Source organism: Triticum aestivum, chromosome 6D, assembly GCF_018294505.1.
Source record: "Triticum aestivum cultivar Chinese Spring chromosome 6D, IWGSC CS RefSeq v2.1, whole genome shotgun sequence".
Taxonomy (NCBI): Eukaryota; Viridiplantae; Streptophyta; class Magnoliopsida; order Poales; family Poaceae; genus Triticum; species Triticum aestivum.
Window position 1 is genome coordinate 145,655,055 of NC_057811.1, and position 15,828 is coordinate 145,670,882.

General features: G+C 42.5%; 1 protein-coding gene across 3 annotated transcripts; it reads left to right on the forward strand.

Annotated features, from left to right (window-relative positions):
- Positions 1-11,121: 11,121 nt before the first annotated feature.
- On the forward strand, positions 11,122-15,779 carry LOC123144177 (50S ribosomal protein L7/L12). Of its 3 annotated transcripts, XM_044563224.1 has the most exons (3): positions 11,122-11,181; positions 11,592-11,747; positions 14,868-15,779. In XM_044563224.1, the coding sequence occupies exons 1-3, from the start codon at positions 11,122-11,124 to the stop codon at positions 15,513-15,515; spliced, it is 864 nt and encodes a 287-aa protein (XP_044419159.1). In that variant the 3' UTR covers positions 15,516-15,779. The 3 variants fall into 3 exon arrangements, with proteins under 3 accessions (XP_044419159.1, XP_044419160.1, XP_044419161.1); XM_044563225.1 differs by lacking the exons at positions 11,122-11,181; positions 11,592-11,747 and adding an exon at positions 13,749-13,911; XM_044563226.1 differs by lacking the exons at positions 11,122-11,181; positions 11,592-11,747 and adding an exon at positions 13,749-13,911 and having other exon boundaries at positions 14,873-15,779.
- The last annotated feature ends 49 nt before the right edge of the window (positions 15,780-15,828 follow it).

The window sequence follows — 15,828 nt, forward strand, 5'->3', positions numbered from 1 at the left end:
TGTTTACGATAGAGTTTCCGGAGTGCGAAGCATGCTACTACGAGTCACTAGGGTTTTCAGATTGTCAGCAAGGCAAGTAACACTTTGATAATACCCTTTATTACCCAGTTTTATGCATTAGTTTTCAATCCTCAAACACTGCATGGTTAGGACTTGAATACTTGTGGGTATTGGGAAGTAGTTGATGAGGTAGAACCTATTGCCTTTAATTCAAACCCTGGGAGTTACTTCTACGTTATGCTTATACTGCTATGCTATGCTCGTAGACGTGGTTTGGGTTTGAGTGATCCATGACAGATGTGAGAGTTTGAATTAATGGTTAAACTTAAGGTGGCTACTTTAATACACATCTGGGTGGATTGGTTGAGGCACCCTGGAGCACCTAGTGGTTGTCTGGGCACCTGGAGCAATCCAATGTTGTCCTGGGATATCCCGGAGTACCTGTGTGATCATCCGGTTTGCCACCCAGACTCAAAGGGATCATAAGAATATTCATGCTGGAAACTTCCGTGTGCAGCCACAAGCCATTATGGGCTCTGGCATAGTTGAGTATGTTGTGTGACCTCTTTCAGTGGTAGGCTAGCAGATGTAGGGGATGTAGGTGGTACTGTCTACCCAGAGTAAAGAGTTAATGCTTCTGAAAGACTGTGTCTCGGTCATCCGTTTCTCAAACTTCATGTAGTGCGAGAAATCCAACGGAGGAGATCGAGTCTTGTGGGGAAAAGTGCGCAAACCTCTGCAGAGTGTATAAACTAATCATGGTTAGCCGTCTCCCCGGTTATGTACATCTTGAGTATCGGGTATTTGAATTATTGATTTGATCTCGTCACTCTACTTAATTAATTTGTTGGGTTGATGATCATTAATTTGGGATTGAGTTGGAGGAACCTTCTCAATGTTTTCAACAAACTTTGTAGTTAAATAAAATATATTCCTTTGTTGTAGGGAAAAACTAGCTTTCTGCAAAAATTAACCATAGAGCCTCCACCGGCCAAATATGCATATAGTTATAGCTGTTACCTGTTCATTGCTCTATAGTGTTATTTTGCTAGCATATTCCATGTGCTGACCTACACAGGCTGCAACGTATTATGTTGCAGAGTTTTCAGACGAAGAGTAAGGTGCCTTAGGTCGTTGTCGTGCACTCAGCTATGCCGTTGGAGTTGATGGACTCATTTACCTTCGAAGCTTCCGCAGTTATCTTATGTAGATGGCCTTCAGCCATATTATTGTAATAATTTCTCTTTTGAGACATTCGATGTAATAAGTGTGTGATTGAACTCTGTTATAAATCCTCGAGTACTGTCTGTGTCAGCATTACCGATCCAGGGATGACACTTATACACAGACATTTGACCGTCTGATGTTGGATCGCTACAAAAGCGTACATTCCAACTCCGAGATGCTTGCACCAGTCCATAAATGGATCACTGGAGCTTACACACTTTGTTAGCACCTTTCGGATTAAAACCTTAGAAATTTTATTACTAGACAGGAGCGAAAAGCAAAGGACAAAAAAAAATTGGGTTGACTCCTGACAAGCGCTAACGTTTAACGCCCCTAGCTAGGCATGATGACTTCATGATGCTCACATAAAAGATAAGAATTGAAACATAAAGAGAGCATCATGAAGAATATGACTAGCACATTTAAGTCTAACCCACTTCCTATGCATAGGGATTTTGTGAGCAAACAATTTATGGGAACAAGAATCAACTAGCATAGGAAAGCAAAACAAGCATAACTTCAAGATTTTAAGCACATAGAGAGGAAACTTGATATTATTGCAATTCCTACAACCATATATTCCTCCCTCATAATAATTTTCAGTAGCATCATGAATGAATTCAACAATATAACCATCACATAAAGCATTATTCTCATGATGCACAAGCATAGAAATTTTATTTCTCTCCACATAAGCAAATTTATTCTCATGAATAGTGGTGGGAGCAAACTCAACAAAATAACTATCATGTGATTGAAAATTAAAGTCAAGATGACAAGTTCCATGGTTATCATTATTCTTTATAGCATACATGTCATCACAATAATCATCATAAATAGGAGGCATGCTTTCATCATAGTTAATTTGCTCATCAAAACTTGGGGGACAAAAAATATCATCTTCATCAAACATAGCATCCCCAAGCTTGTGGCTTTGCATATTATTAGCATCATGGTATTAATAGAATTCATACTAACAACATTGCAATCATGCTCATCATTCAAATATTTAGTGCCAAACATTTTAATGCATTCTTCTTCTAACACTTGAGCACAATTTTCCTTTCCATCATTTTCACAAAAGATATTAAAAAGATGAAGCATATGAGGCACCCTCAATTCCATTTTTTTGTAGTTTTCTTTTATAAACGAAACTAGTGATAAAACAAGAAACTAGAAGATTCGGTTGCAAGATCTAAATATATACCTTCAAGTACTCACCTCCCCGATAACGGCGCGAGAAAAGAGCTTGATGTCTACTACACAACCTTCTTCTTGTAGACGTTGTTGGGCCTCCAAGTGCAGAGGTTTGTAGGACAGTAGCAAATTTCCCTCAAGTGGATGACCTAAGGTTTATCAATCCGTGGGAGGCGTAGGATGAAGATGGTCTCTCTCAAACAACCCTGCAACCAAATAACAAAGAGTCTCTTGTGTCCCCAACACACCCAATACAATGGTAAATTGTATAGGTGCACTAGTTCGGCGAAGAGACGGTGATACAAGTGCAATATGGATGGTAGATATAGGTTTTTATAATCAGAAGTTATAAAAAACAGCAAGGTAACTGGTGACGACGGTGATCATGACAGTGCTTTGGAGATGGAGATCAAAGGCACAAGATGATGATGGCCATATCATATCACTTATTATGATTGCATGTGATGTTTATCCTTTATGCATCTTATTTTGCTTAGTACGGCGGTAGCATTATAAGATGATCCCTCACTAAATTTCAAGGTACAAGTGTTCTCCTTGAGTATGCACCGTTGCTACAGTTTGTCGTGCCGAGACACCACGTGCTGATCGGGTGTGATAAGCTCTACGTTCACATACAACGGGTGCAAGCCAGTTTTGCACACGCAGAATACTCGGGTTAAACTTGGCGAGCCTAGAACATGCAGATATGTCCTCGGAACACTGAGACCGAAAGGTCGAACATGAATCATATAGTAGATATGATCAACATAGTGATGTTCACCATTGAAAACTATTCCATCTCACGTGATGATCGGACATGGTTTAGTTGATATGGATCACGTGATCATTTAGATGACTAGAGGGATGTCTATCTAAATGGGAATTCTTAAGTAATATGATTAATTGAACTTTCATTTATCATGAACTTAGTCCTGATAGTATTTGCAAATTATGTTGTAGATCAATAGCTCGTGATATAGTTCCCCGTTTATTTTTGATATGTTCCTAGAGAAAAAATAAGTTGAAAGATGATAGTAGCAATGATGTGGACTTGGTCCGTGATCTGAGGATTATCCTCATTGCTGCATAGAAGAATTATGTCCTTGATGCATGCACCGCTAGGTGACAGACCCAATGCAGGAGCAAATGTAGATGTTATGAACATTTGACAAAGCTCGGTATGATGACTACTTGATAGTTTAGTGCAGCATGCTTTACGGCTTAGAACTGGGACTTCAAAAACGTTTTGAACGCCAAGGAGCATATAAGATGTTCCAAGAGCTGAAAATGATATTTCAGACTCATGCCCGTGTTAAGAGGTATGAGACCTCTAACAAGTACTTTGCCTACAAGATGGAGGAGAATAGCTCAGCTAGTGAGCATGTGCTCAGAATGTCTGGGTACTACAATCACTTGAATCAAGTGGGAGTTAATCTTCCAGATAATATAGTGATTGACAAAGTTCTCTAGTCACTATCACCAAGTTACTAGAACTTAGTGATGAACTATAATATGCAAGGAATAGCGAAAACGATTCCCGAGCTCTTCACGATGCAGAAATCAGCGAAGGTAGAAATCAAGAAATAGCACCAAGTGTTGATGGTTAACAAGACCACTAGTTTCAAGTAAAAGGGCAAAGGAAAAAGAAAGGGAACTTCAAGAAGAATGACAAGCAAGTTGCCACTCCCATGAAGAAACCCAAAGCTAGACCTAAGCCTAAAACTGAGTGCTTCTACTACAAAGGAAATGGTCACTGGAAGCGGAACTGCCCCAAATACTTGGCGGATAAGAAGGATGGCAAAGTGAACAAAAGTATATATGACATACATGTTATTGATGTGTACTTTACTAGTGTTCATAGTAGCCCCTGGGTATTTGATACAGGTTCAGTTGCTATGATTAGTAACTCGAAACAGGAGTTACAAAATGAACAAAGACTAGTTGAGGGCGCGGTGATGATGTGTGTTGGAAATGATTCCAAGGTTGATAAGATCATCATCGCATACTCCCTCTGCCTACAGGATTAGTATTGGAACTAAATAAATGTTATTTGGTGTTTTTGTTGAGCATAAATATGATTGGATCATGTTTATTGCGATACGGTTATTCATTTAAGTCAAAGAATAATTGTTGTTCTGTTTACATGAATAAAACCTTCTATGGTCTTACATCCAATGTAAATGGTTTACTGAATCTTGATCGCAGTGATACACATATTCATAATATTGATGCCAAAAAGATGCAAAGTTAATAATGATAGTGCAACATGTTTGTGGCACTGCCGTTTAGGTCATATTGGTGTAAAGCGCATGAAGAAACTCCATGCGTATGGTCTTTTGGAATCACTTGATTATGAATCATTTGATACGTGCGAACCATGCCTCATGGGAAAGATGACTAAGACTCTGTTCTTCAGAACAATGGAGCGAGCCACTGACTTATTGGAAATAATACACACCGATGTATGCGGTCCGATGAGTGTTGAGGCTCGCGACGGGTATCGTTATTTTCTGACCTTCACAGATGATTTGAGAAGATATGGGTACATCTACTTAATGATACATAAGTCTGAAACATTTGAAAAGTTCAAAGAATTTCAGAGTGAAAGTTGAGAATCATCGTAACAAGAAAATAAAGTTTCTGCGATCTGATCGTGGAGGTGAATATTTGAGTTATGAGTTTGGTCTTCATTTGAAACAATGTGGAATAGTTTTGCAACTCACGCCACCTGGGACACCACAGCGTAATGGTGTGTCCGAACATCGTAACCGTACTTTATTAGATATGGTGCGATCTATGATGTCTCTTACTGATTTACCGCTATCGTTTTGGGGTTATGCTTTAGAGACGGCTGCATTCATGTTAAATAGGGAACCATCTAAATCCGTTGAGACGACACCATATGAATTGTGGTTTGGCAAGAAACCCAAGTTGCCATTTCTTAAAGTTTGGGGCTGCGATGCTTATGTAAAAAAGCTTCAATCTGATAAGCTCGAACCCAAAGAGGAGAAATGTGTCTTCATAGGATACCCAAAGGAGACTGTTGGGTACACCTTCTATCACAGATCCGAAGGCAAGATATCTGTTGCTAAGAACGGAAACTTTCTAGAGAAGGAGTTTCTCTCGAAAGAAGTGAGTGGGAGGAAAGTAGAACTTGATGAGGTAGTTGTACCTTCTCCCGAATTGGAAAATGGTTCATCACAGAAATCAGTTCCAGTGATGCCTACACCAATTAGTGAGGAAGTTAATGATGATGATCATGAAACTTCAGATCAAGTTACCACCGAATCTCGTAGGTCAACCAGAGTATGATACGTCTCCAACGTATCTATAATTTTTGATTGTTCCATGCTATTATATTATCTGTTTTGGATGTTTAATGGGCTTTAATATGCTCTTTTATATTATTTTCGGGACTAACCTATTAACCTGGAGCCCAATGCTAGTTTCTGTTTTTTTCCTTGTTTTTGAGTTTTACAGAAAGGAATACCAAACTGAGTCCAATTGACTTGCCAATTTTTGATGATTTTTTATGGACCAAAAGAAGCCCCCGGAGTAAAATAGTTGGGCCTGAAGAGTCCCGAGCCATCCATGAGGGTGGAGGGCGCGCCCCCTGCCTCGTGGATGACTCGGAGACCCCCCCCTGACGAGAGACCGACGTCAAAAATTCCTATAAATACAGAAACCCCCGAAAAGAAACCTAGATCTGGAGTTCTGCTGCCGCAAGCCTCTGTAGCCACCAAAAACCAATCGGGACCCTGTTCTGGCACCCTGCCGGAGGGGGGATCCCTCACCGGTGGCCATCTTCATCATCCCGGCGCTCTCCATGATGAGGAGGGAGTAGTTCACCCTCGGGGCTGAGGGTATGTACCAGTAGCTATGTGTTTGATCTCTCTCTCTCTCTCTCTCTCTCGTGTTCTTGATTTGGCACGATCTTGATGTACCGCGAGCTTTGCTATTATAGTTGGATCTTATGATGTTTCTCCCCCTCCACTCTCTTGTAATCGATTTAGTTTTCCCTTTGAAGTTATCTTATCAGATTGAGTCTTTAAGGATTTGAGAACACTTGATGTATGTCTTGCATGTGCTTATCTATGGTGACAATGGGATATTCACGTGATCTACTTGATGTATGTTTTGGTGATCAACTTGCGGGTTCAGTGACCTTGTGACCTTATGCATAGGGGTTGGCACACGTTTTCGTCTTGACTCTCCGGTAGAAACTTTGGGGCACTCTTTGAAGTTCTTTGTGTTGGTTGAATAGATGAATCTGAGATTGTGTGATGCATATCGTATAATCATACCCACGGATACTTGAGGTGACATTGGAGTATCTAGGTGACATTAGGGTCTTGGTTGATTTGTGTCTTAAGGTGTTATTTTACTACGAACTCTAGGGCTGTTTTTGACACTTATAGGAATATCCCAATGGATTGATCGGAAAGAATAACTTTGAGGTGGTTTAGTACCCTACAATAATCTCTTCGTTTGTTCTCCGCTATTAGTGACGTTGGAGTGACTCTTTGTTGCATGTTGAGGGATAGTTATATGATCTAATTATGTTATCCTTGTTGAGAGAACTTGCATTAGTGAAATTATGAACCCTAGGCCTTGTTTCAACGCATTGCAATACTGTTTTCGCTCACTTTTATCATTAGTTACCTTGCTGTTTTTTATAATTTCAGATTATAAAAATCTATATCTACCATCCATATTGCACTTGTATCACCATCTCTTCGCCGAACTAGTGCACCTATACAATTTACCATTGTATTGGGTGTGTTGGGGACACAAGAGACTCTTTGTTATTTGGTTGCAGGGTTGTTTGAGAGAGACCATCTTCATCCTACGCCTCCCACGGATTGATAAACCTTAGGTCATCCACTTGAGGGAAATTTGCTACTGTCCTACAAACCTCTGCACTTGGAGGCCCAACAACGTCTAGAAGAAGAAGGTTGTGTAGTAGACATCAAGCTCTTTTCTCGCGCCGTTATCGGGGAGGTGAGTACTTGAAGGTATATATTTAGATCTTGCAACCGAATCTTCTAGTTTCTTGTTTTATCACTAGTTTCGTTTATAAAAGAAAACTACAAAAAAAATGGAATTGAGGGTGCCTCATATGCTTCATCTTTTTAATATCTTTTGTGAAAATGATGGAAAGGAAAATTGTGCTCAAGTGTTAGAAGAAGAATGCATTAAAATGTTTGGCACTAAATATTTGAATGATGAGCATGATTGCAATGTTGTTAGTATGAATTCTATTAATACCATGATGCTAATAATATGCAAAGCCACAAGCTTGGGGATGCTATGTTTGATGAAGATGATATTTTTTGTCCCCCAAGTTTTGATGAGCAAATTAACTATGATGAAAGCATGCCTCCTATTTATGATGATTATTGTGATGACATGTATGCTATAAAGAATAATGATAACCATGGAACTTGTCATCTTGACTTTAATTTTCAATCACATGATAGTTATTTTGTTGAGTTTGCTCCCACCACTATTCATGAGAATAAATTTGCTTATGTGGAGAGAAATAAAATTTCTATGCTTGTGCATCATGAGAATAATGCTTTATGTGATGGTTATATTGTTGAATTCATTCATGATGCTACTGAAAATTATTATGAGGGAGGAATATATGGTTGTAGGAATTGCAATAATATCAAGTTTCCTCTCTATGTGCTTAAAATCTTGAAGTTATGCTTGTTTTGCTTTCCTATGCTAGTTGCTCACAAAATCCCTATGCATAGGAAGTGGGTTAGACTTAAATGTGCTAGTCATATTCTTCATGATGCTCTCTTTATGTTTCAATTCTTATCTTTTATGTGAGCATCATTGAAATTGTCATGCCTAGCTAGGTCGTATGTATAACCCCGAGCTGTTTTATCTCTGCCTTTACGGTGAGGTAGGACGGGCTGGTGTTCGGCTTGAGGTGCCGCTTTATCCCGGCCACGTGGTGGTCGGTCAGCCGCATTACGCGCTGATGGTACGGGCTCCAACGCCTCGTCATCGAATTGGGGTAACAATTTGCGCTTCGGGTAACTTTTAGTTGGGCGATCGAGGCCGTACTCCTCGGCTGCCAGGACATTAGTCCATCTGTCGTTGAGCAGGTCTTGATCAGCTTGAAGCTGCTGTTGCTTCTTTTTTAGGCTCCTCGCAGTGGCTATTAGTCGGCGCTTAAAGTGCTCCTGCTCGAGAGGTTCCTCAGGCACGATGAAATCCTCGTTGCCGACGCTCACCTCATCCTCGGAGACTAGAAGATAATTACTGTCCTCCGAGTCTTCATTTACGGCCTGTTCCTCAGGGCTGACTCGCCCGTCCTCCCGTTCGTCCTATTCGGAGGTTGGCTCAATGGGGTATTCCTTGTCTTCGGCATCGTCCGGAGTATTGTTTTCTCTTGTGCCGGTATCGCTGTCTTTTCCACGGCGTGACTTAGAGCGGCGCCGCTGACGTTGGAGTTTTGGTTGTATCTCCGGAGGTTTATCCTCGACTGGATCCTTCTAATTATCGCCATTGCTCTCTTTAGGTGTATCCACCATGTACACGTCGTACGAAGAAGTGGCCGTCCAGCGCCCAGTAAACGGCGGATTTTGGCCCTGCTCCTCTTCGGCATCGTCGTCCATACCGTCGAAGTCTTCGGAGCCGTAATGGAGCGTGTCGGTTAAGTCTTCGACAGTGGCTATGAAGTGGGCGGTGGGTGGGAAGCGAAATTCTCCGTCATCAGCCTCCAGTTCGGACCGGATATAGTTCGGCTGCGAGTCCCCCGCTAAGGAGAGTGTTTTTTGAATGAATTTAGCACATCGCCTAAAGGTGAGTGCCGGAAGATGTCCGCGGAGCTGAATTCGACGATCGATGCCCGATCAAGCTCGACGTACGCGGATGCACGTGGTTCGGAACCTGTAGCCGAAAACAAGTCCGAGGCTCCGGTGGCGCAGATTCCACCCGGGGTTGGGTCTGTGTGCGGCTCCAACGCCACTGAGTCTGCGGCTTCCGTGGCGGGGTTGAGCTTCCCGTCCTCGGATGGCGCGACCTGCTCCGGGTCTAGGGCCAAAGCAGTTACAGGCGCTATCTCCTGGGTGTGGTCCGATGAGAGATTTAAGTCATGTTCATCGCGATGGCAGGGAGCGGCTGCCGTGGGCTCGAATCCATCGAAGATCAAGTATCCGCGGATATCAGCGACGTAATTCAAGCTTCCAAATCTGACCTGATGGCCAGGGGCATAGCTATCGATCTGCTCTAGATGGCCAAGCGAGTTGGCCCGCAGTGCGAAGCCGCCGAATACGAAGATTTGTCCGGGGAGGAAGACTTCCCCCTGGACAGCATTGTTGTAGATGATTGAAGGGGCCATCGAACCTCTTGAAGACGACACAGCGGAATTCTCAATGAAAGCACCAATGCCGGTGTCAAAACCGGCGGATCTCGGGTAGGGGGTCCCGAATTGTGCGTCTAAGGTTGATGGTAATAGGAGGCGGGGGACACAATGTTTACCCAAGTTCGGGCCCTCTCTATGGAGGTAATACCCTACTTCCTGCTTGATTGATCTTGGTGAATATGAGTATTACAAGAGTTGATCTACCTCGAGATCGTAATGGCTAAAACCCTAAAAGTCTAGCCTGTATGACTATGATTATGATTACCTCTACGGACTAAGCCCTCCGGTTTATATAGACACCGGAGGGGACTAGGGTTGTACAAAGTCGGTTACAAAGAAAGGAATCTTTATATCAGGGTGCCAAGCTTGCCTTTCACGCCAAGGAGAGTCCCATCCGGACACGGGAGAGAGTCTTCGGTCTTGTATCTTCACAGCCCATCAGTCCGGCCAACGTATCATAGTCCGGACGCCCGAGGACCCCTTAACCCAGGACTCCCTCACAGAGCGCGAACACAGGCCAGTCCACCGTGTGGTCGGTGGTTTCCCATTTTTTTCTGTTTTTCTTTTGGTTTTCTATGTTCTCTTCGTTTTGTTTGTTTTTTCGGTCTTTATCAATTTACTCCAAGGAGTAAAAGTTAACTAAATTGGAAGCACATGTTTCATTTCATGGGAGATACAAGTGGTGCCATGCGGGGATGTATGCGGCACTACTCGGAAGTACATTATGCAACCAGAGTATATTGCATTGGTGGGAAGTATAGGTTGCATCGCACGAGGAGTACATGTTCCAGTACACACGAAGCACATGTTTGCAACAGGGGAGAGGTGTGCAAACATGCACTTCCGTGCAACACTACATATACTTCCCACACGTCGCAACCAGGTGGTACAAACATGTACTTCTGACGATTTCTTACAACTACTCATGTATACACATCAAAAAGAGTTTTAGGAATGTTCAGACCATCATGTGGATGGATGAACAAAATACCCTCGATGAATCATACAGAGCACTCTGGGCTAACGTATATATGAGAGCTCCGGCGCTCGAGTTTGACTTCCACACTCTCAAAGCTATGCATGATCTCTACTACCTTCACGTAAAATATGAGCCTAGACGCCCATAGTGTATTCATGTACATTCTTAACCAACCGCGCAAACACTTTCCACCAGAACTCCTTTGCAAGAATATCACCTGGCATGCACATGGCTTTATTGCAAGCCATTGATTCCTAGATCTCATGATCAGTTCACCCCTCAAACACCACTATTAAGACTCCATGAAATGACCAACGCGTTCCTGATATCTACGACAATGCCTTTGTTGAGATTCTTCACTATCATTGCATCGAAATTTAGCTTGATGACCCCTCCGGTGATGCTATCCGGTCTGACTCCTCAAATGGATCTGCTAATGGCAACCTCCTCATGTTGTGCCTCTATCACTTCAGGATAGCCCACCAGTGGTGGTCGGATTTCACACTTCACCGATGAGCAGGTTGCTCGTTAGTGGTAGCTCGCCAATTCTAAGTGATTCCCCATGACGAGTGACTTCATATTTGGCCGCCACTGCTAACCAAAGATAGCCATATATTTGAGATCGTCACTGCTAATTATGTTACGAATAAAAACTTGAACCACATATGATTTATGAAATATGATAGTGCATAATAAATTAGAATAGTAGAAATAAAAAACCGTTCTGAAGTAGGAAAAACTTCTCAAATGTGAACTTCATTTCATTTAATTTCATAAATTTACAAAAATTACTTTTTTTATTTGTAGGAGATACCCAAACCGGCCGACAACACCGGTCGATGGCAAGGGCATTGGCCAAACCCTAACCTTAACCCTCGTTGCAAAAGAAAAAGGCTAAAAGATGGTTCACCAACACACGAAGTGCGGCAAACCACCACTAAAGCCTATTTCCCTCGTGAAATGGTAGCGTATGAAACATCGGCCGCAAAAAGGACATCATTATATATACAATTATACACCCTATGGCCCTCCAAAACATAGAGTCAAACCTGGGTCTGCTCGATTGACTGTGCCAAAACAAAAGTTAGCTTAATTGTGTCTTGATATAATGAGTGTGCCAATATAATTGGACAATAGGAGAAACTGTGTTTAAAATATATTATAAATTGTGAGACAAATGGCAAAATAAACATGGCAACTAGCAGCTATACCACAAAAAACTAGCCTATTTACTCTATACGCGATTTCATTATGAATAAGGCATAACCAAAATGACATTTTCCCCCGCAAAAATAAAATGACCATGTCCAGTCACTTTTAATGCCTCGAAACACAATTAGTGTATTAGCCTGGTTTGATAGGATGCACCCACATGCCGGTCCCATGTGGCCATGTGGAAACAAACTTCTGATCGGGCACACTTTATGCAATTAATGGCCGGGTGAACGAGCGGGACAAGTCTAATTTGTTATGCTCATATTTCTTTTCTCACTCTATTCTGAACCATAGTATGTTGGTCAATTTAAATGTAATGATTATATCTTTTTCTGTTACGAGGGTGATCATATATATCATGAGATTGAGTTGGCAATGTAGCGAATACCGATAATCCAATGACTTCAACAAACCTTTTCCTACTTTTTGTTTGGCTACCCAATATTTTGTACTTGCAAACATTACTTTGCAGTAGAATATAGAATAAATTTTGAAAAACAACTAATAATTACAAAGTGTGCACTTAAGGCTGCTTTGATATTGTGGCACGTTATGATAATTTAGCTTTGTCAACCTACTTTTAGCAAAATTACCATTTGCACTATGTGAAGAGTACATTCTATAGTAAAAATATGAATAGTACAAATACACCCGAATGTCAATTATAGGTATAACATATGAAGAACAATTTTACTACGGTGCGAAGTGCAAGTTACACAAAAAGTCATCAAAACCTCTCAACATGGGATCTACTTTATAAGATATTAACGCGAAGAAAAACACCTTTTTAATTTGGATGCTCTATTAAGGAGTTATTTCAGTTACAAAATGGGATCTCGTGAAAAAAAAAGATCCAACTACCTCCCGTCCCTTTGAAAATCTCCCAAAATTGTGGCACCTGTTGCTACTTGAGACATTTGAGGGTAACATATTGAAGGGGTGACAGAATTTAGTATGTGGTGTGGAGAGCAATGATCCTGACCTACCCTTAAGGAATCATATATAGAAAGCTCCAGCTCTTTGGTCGGTTGAATTTTATTTGTGTTTCCTTTACATATTCTTCGAGAGCTTGTAATAATTTAGTCACACGCTAGTATGGTTTGACTCGCTTCGAGAGGAGATCAGATGATGTGATCTTGTGAACTTCCAAATGATGTAATGGTTCGGACAATCAACATGTGTGTTGCTTCAACGTGTTTTTTAGATGGAATTCATCATTCCATTAAACCATTGGCTAAAAAAAATTACCAGCCACTACAATGTTTACATCATTTGACATAGACTCTACGCAGGGTACACAGGGTTCTGGCCACTAGCACCAATCGCCGCAAGGCATGAGCAACTTTGTTACACCCACGGGGACTATAGGGGAAAGGAACATAGCTGAAATTTAGCCCCATGAACTGACGAAGCTCTCTATAAATGACACCCTCCCTCAACATGTCGAGTTCTGTACTCTGCATGGCCTTGAGCACTTGTTGGCAGTGACTCGATCTGGGTATTAACCATGCCCCACTCCGACGCAGACTTCCGCGCCACCGCATAGGCCTCCGCTTCAACATGTCTGTTGTGCCAATGTGATTTTAGAATCGGTGTTCCATTCAGATAAAAAAGGGGTGCCTCATAAATAGTGATTACCATTTTTCTGACATTTTCTTTTTTAGGGGAAAATGATTTTCTGGCCAGTCCGGTTTATTTCTCCATTTTATAATGGCAGGCCCAAGAGCACATCCCAAGCCCACACTCGAACAGCCCAACAAGCGCAACACCCCACCCGGATCTTCTCTCCTCTCCTCTCGCTCCCCGTTTCGCCCGAGCTCAGCGAGCGCCAGGGCCAGCCGCCAGAGACCCTTTCTCCTCTTCGTTTCCGCGGCGCGCCAGATCTCGCGCCCCTTCTCCGGCGGCCGGCGCGGTGAGCTCTTTCTCCCCTTCCTCCGTTACCGCCCTCCGCGTATCACCCTTCGCCGCGCGGAAGGCCAGCTCCCGCCGGAGATCCCCCGCCAACATCCTCGTGGTGGGGCATCAATCCATTCGGCTTGTCGCGGGTTTGTTTGCTGCGCGGTAGAGTAGTTTATATTACAAGAGCAGTTTATTTTCCGGGAATTTCGTTAGGTCCGCCCCTGGGTTAACTAGTGAAGACTTGGGAGTGTGAGATCGATGCGCTGATTGACACCTGATGAAGCTGTAGACTTGTAGTTGAGGTCGTCTAAGAGGGCTTCATGTGCCTTGCCATGGCTGAGGGTTTTAGGGTTTAGGGTGGGCATCTGCTGCTCTCACACCCCGCTGTCATTTCAAAGCATTTGCTTTATCAGATAAATTGGCCTGTTGGTCTGGTTCATAGTCTTGGCCTGTGAGATTGATTGCGGCCATTCACTGGGTGAGCTGTAATTTTCCGGCTCATTTGGTGACCTCCTAACCAGAGATTGAATCCCCCAGTTCATGTACTTCTCCTATCAATCATGTCGGAGGACTGAGCTCTCTTCTCATGGAATAGAGGAACTTATGTTGCTCGCCCTTGCCTATTGCTGTGCGGAATTTCGGAACTGGGGGAAGCTAAAGTATGTAGGAGTATTTCTGTAGGCAATGTGAAAGGGTTTGGTGGAAAATTGCCTTCTTTTCTGGCAGCTGAGTTATGCTGCGCATTTAGTTCCAAGTCAAATACTCCATTCTCTAAATCGTCAGTTACGTTGCCGTCTAAGCTTAAATAGTTACCATGACTTGTCCACTTCTGTTTAGCTGCTCTTATTTGAAATACGACGCATATGCTTCTCATGCTAGAGGTTATTTGTTAATTAAAAATGCATTTAGTTACGCAGGAGATTTCCATGGATCATATTTAGTGTTAATTTCGTTTTTGTTCTTGTGCAGGGCAGCCAATCTTTAGTTTCTTCTCCTTCCTTTGCTATATTTTTGTGCCAATACCTAGTTGACGGTAGGATGAGTTTGTCTTCCATAGCAAGACGACTATGTTGTTCAAGACAGTCATCCACAAGTCGACTTTCAGTAGTTTTGGCTCGTCTGCACAGCACCGAGGCTGCAAAAGACACTGGTGCTAAGAGGTACAAATATCCTGAAGTCTATGACCCATATGGGCCTATGCCACCAGCATCAGAGAAAGTTGTGGGTCTAGCGGACCGCATTGCCGCTCTTCCTCCTGAGGAGATCAAGCAGATAGCTCCAGCTCTCCTTCTCAGACTGAACCAGCCAGCACCACAGGCAATTTCTGGCCAGGGTTTTAGTATGGGTTCTCAAGGTGGTGCAGGGGCTGGCGCCGCAAAGTCTGAAGAGAAAAAGGCTGAGAAGCTAGTATTCGATGTCAAGTTGGAGAAATTTGAGGCTGCTGCAAAGATCAAGATTATCAAGGAGATCAGAACATTTACCGATCTGGGGCTGAAGGATGCGAAGGAGTTGGTGGAGAAGGCCCCTGTTATTCTGAAGCAGTCACTCACGAAGGAGGAAGCGGAAGCAATCATCGCAAAGATCAAGGCAGCTGGTGGTGTTGCTGTGATGGAGTGAAGGATCAAATTCTGAACACTGCAATCCTTATTTCTTTCTTCTGATTTTGTTAGCATGATGGAGCATTCCAGGTCTGAGGATCTCTATACTTTTGGAGGAAATGGTTTACTTGTGACAGGTAACGAAAGCGAGATGCGAACTAGATATTTAGTTGCTACGTTGGCGTTCTAGAATAAGACTTTCTTTCAGTATCGCATATCTTTCCTGATGGAACACTGTTGATACTGGAACTGGGTGAAGAAATGTCAGACGCCGTTTTATGAATGTGATGCTGATGCCTTTTGTTTGTCATGGATGTATGTATTGTGAATCA

What these genes read in the sequence shown, in the direction of transcription:
- LOC123144177 (XM_044563224.1), top strand. Translation starts at nt 11,122, where the DNA reads ATGCCTTTGTTGAGATTCTTCACTATCATTGCATCGAAATTTAGCTTG. An exon ending in TTAGCTTGATGACCCCTCCG is followed by an intron (nt 11,182 to 11,591) that starts GTGATGCTATCC and finishes TTTTATTTGTAG; the next exon opens with GAGATACCCAAACCGGCCGA. An exon ending in CCTATTTCCCTCGTGAAATG is followed by an intron (nt 11,748 to 14,867) that starts GTAGCGTATGAA and finishes GTTCTTGTGCAG; the next exon opens with GGCAGCCAATCTTTAGTTTC.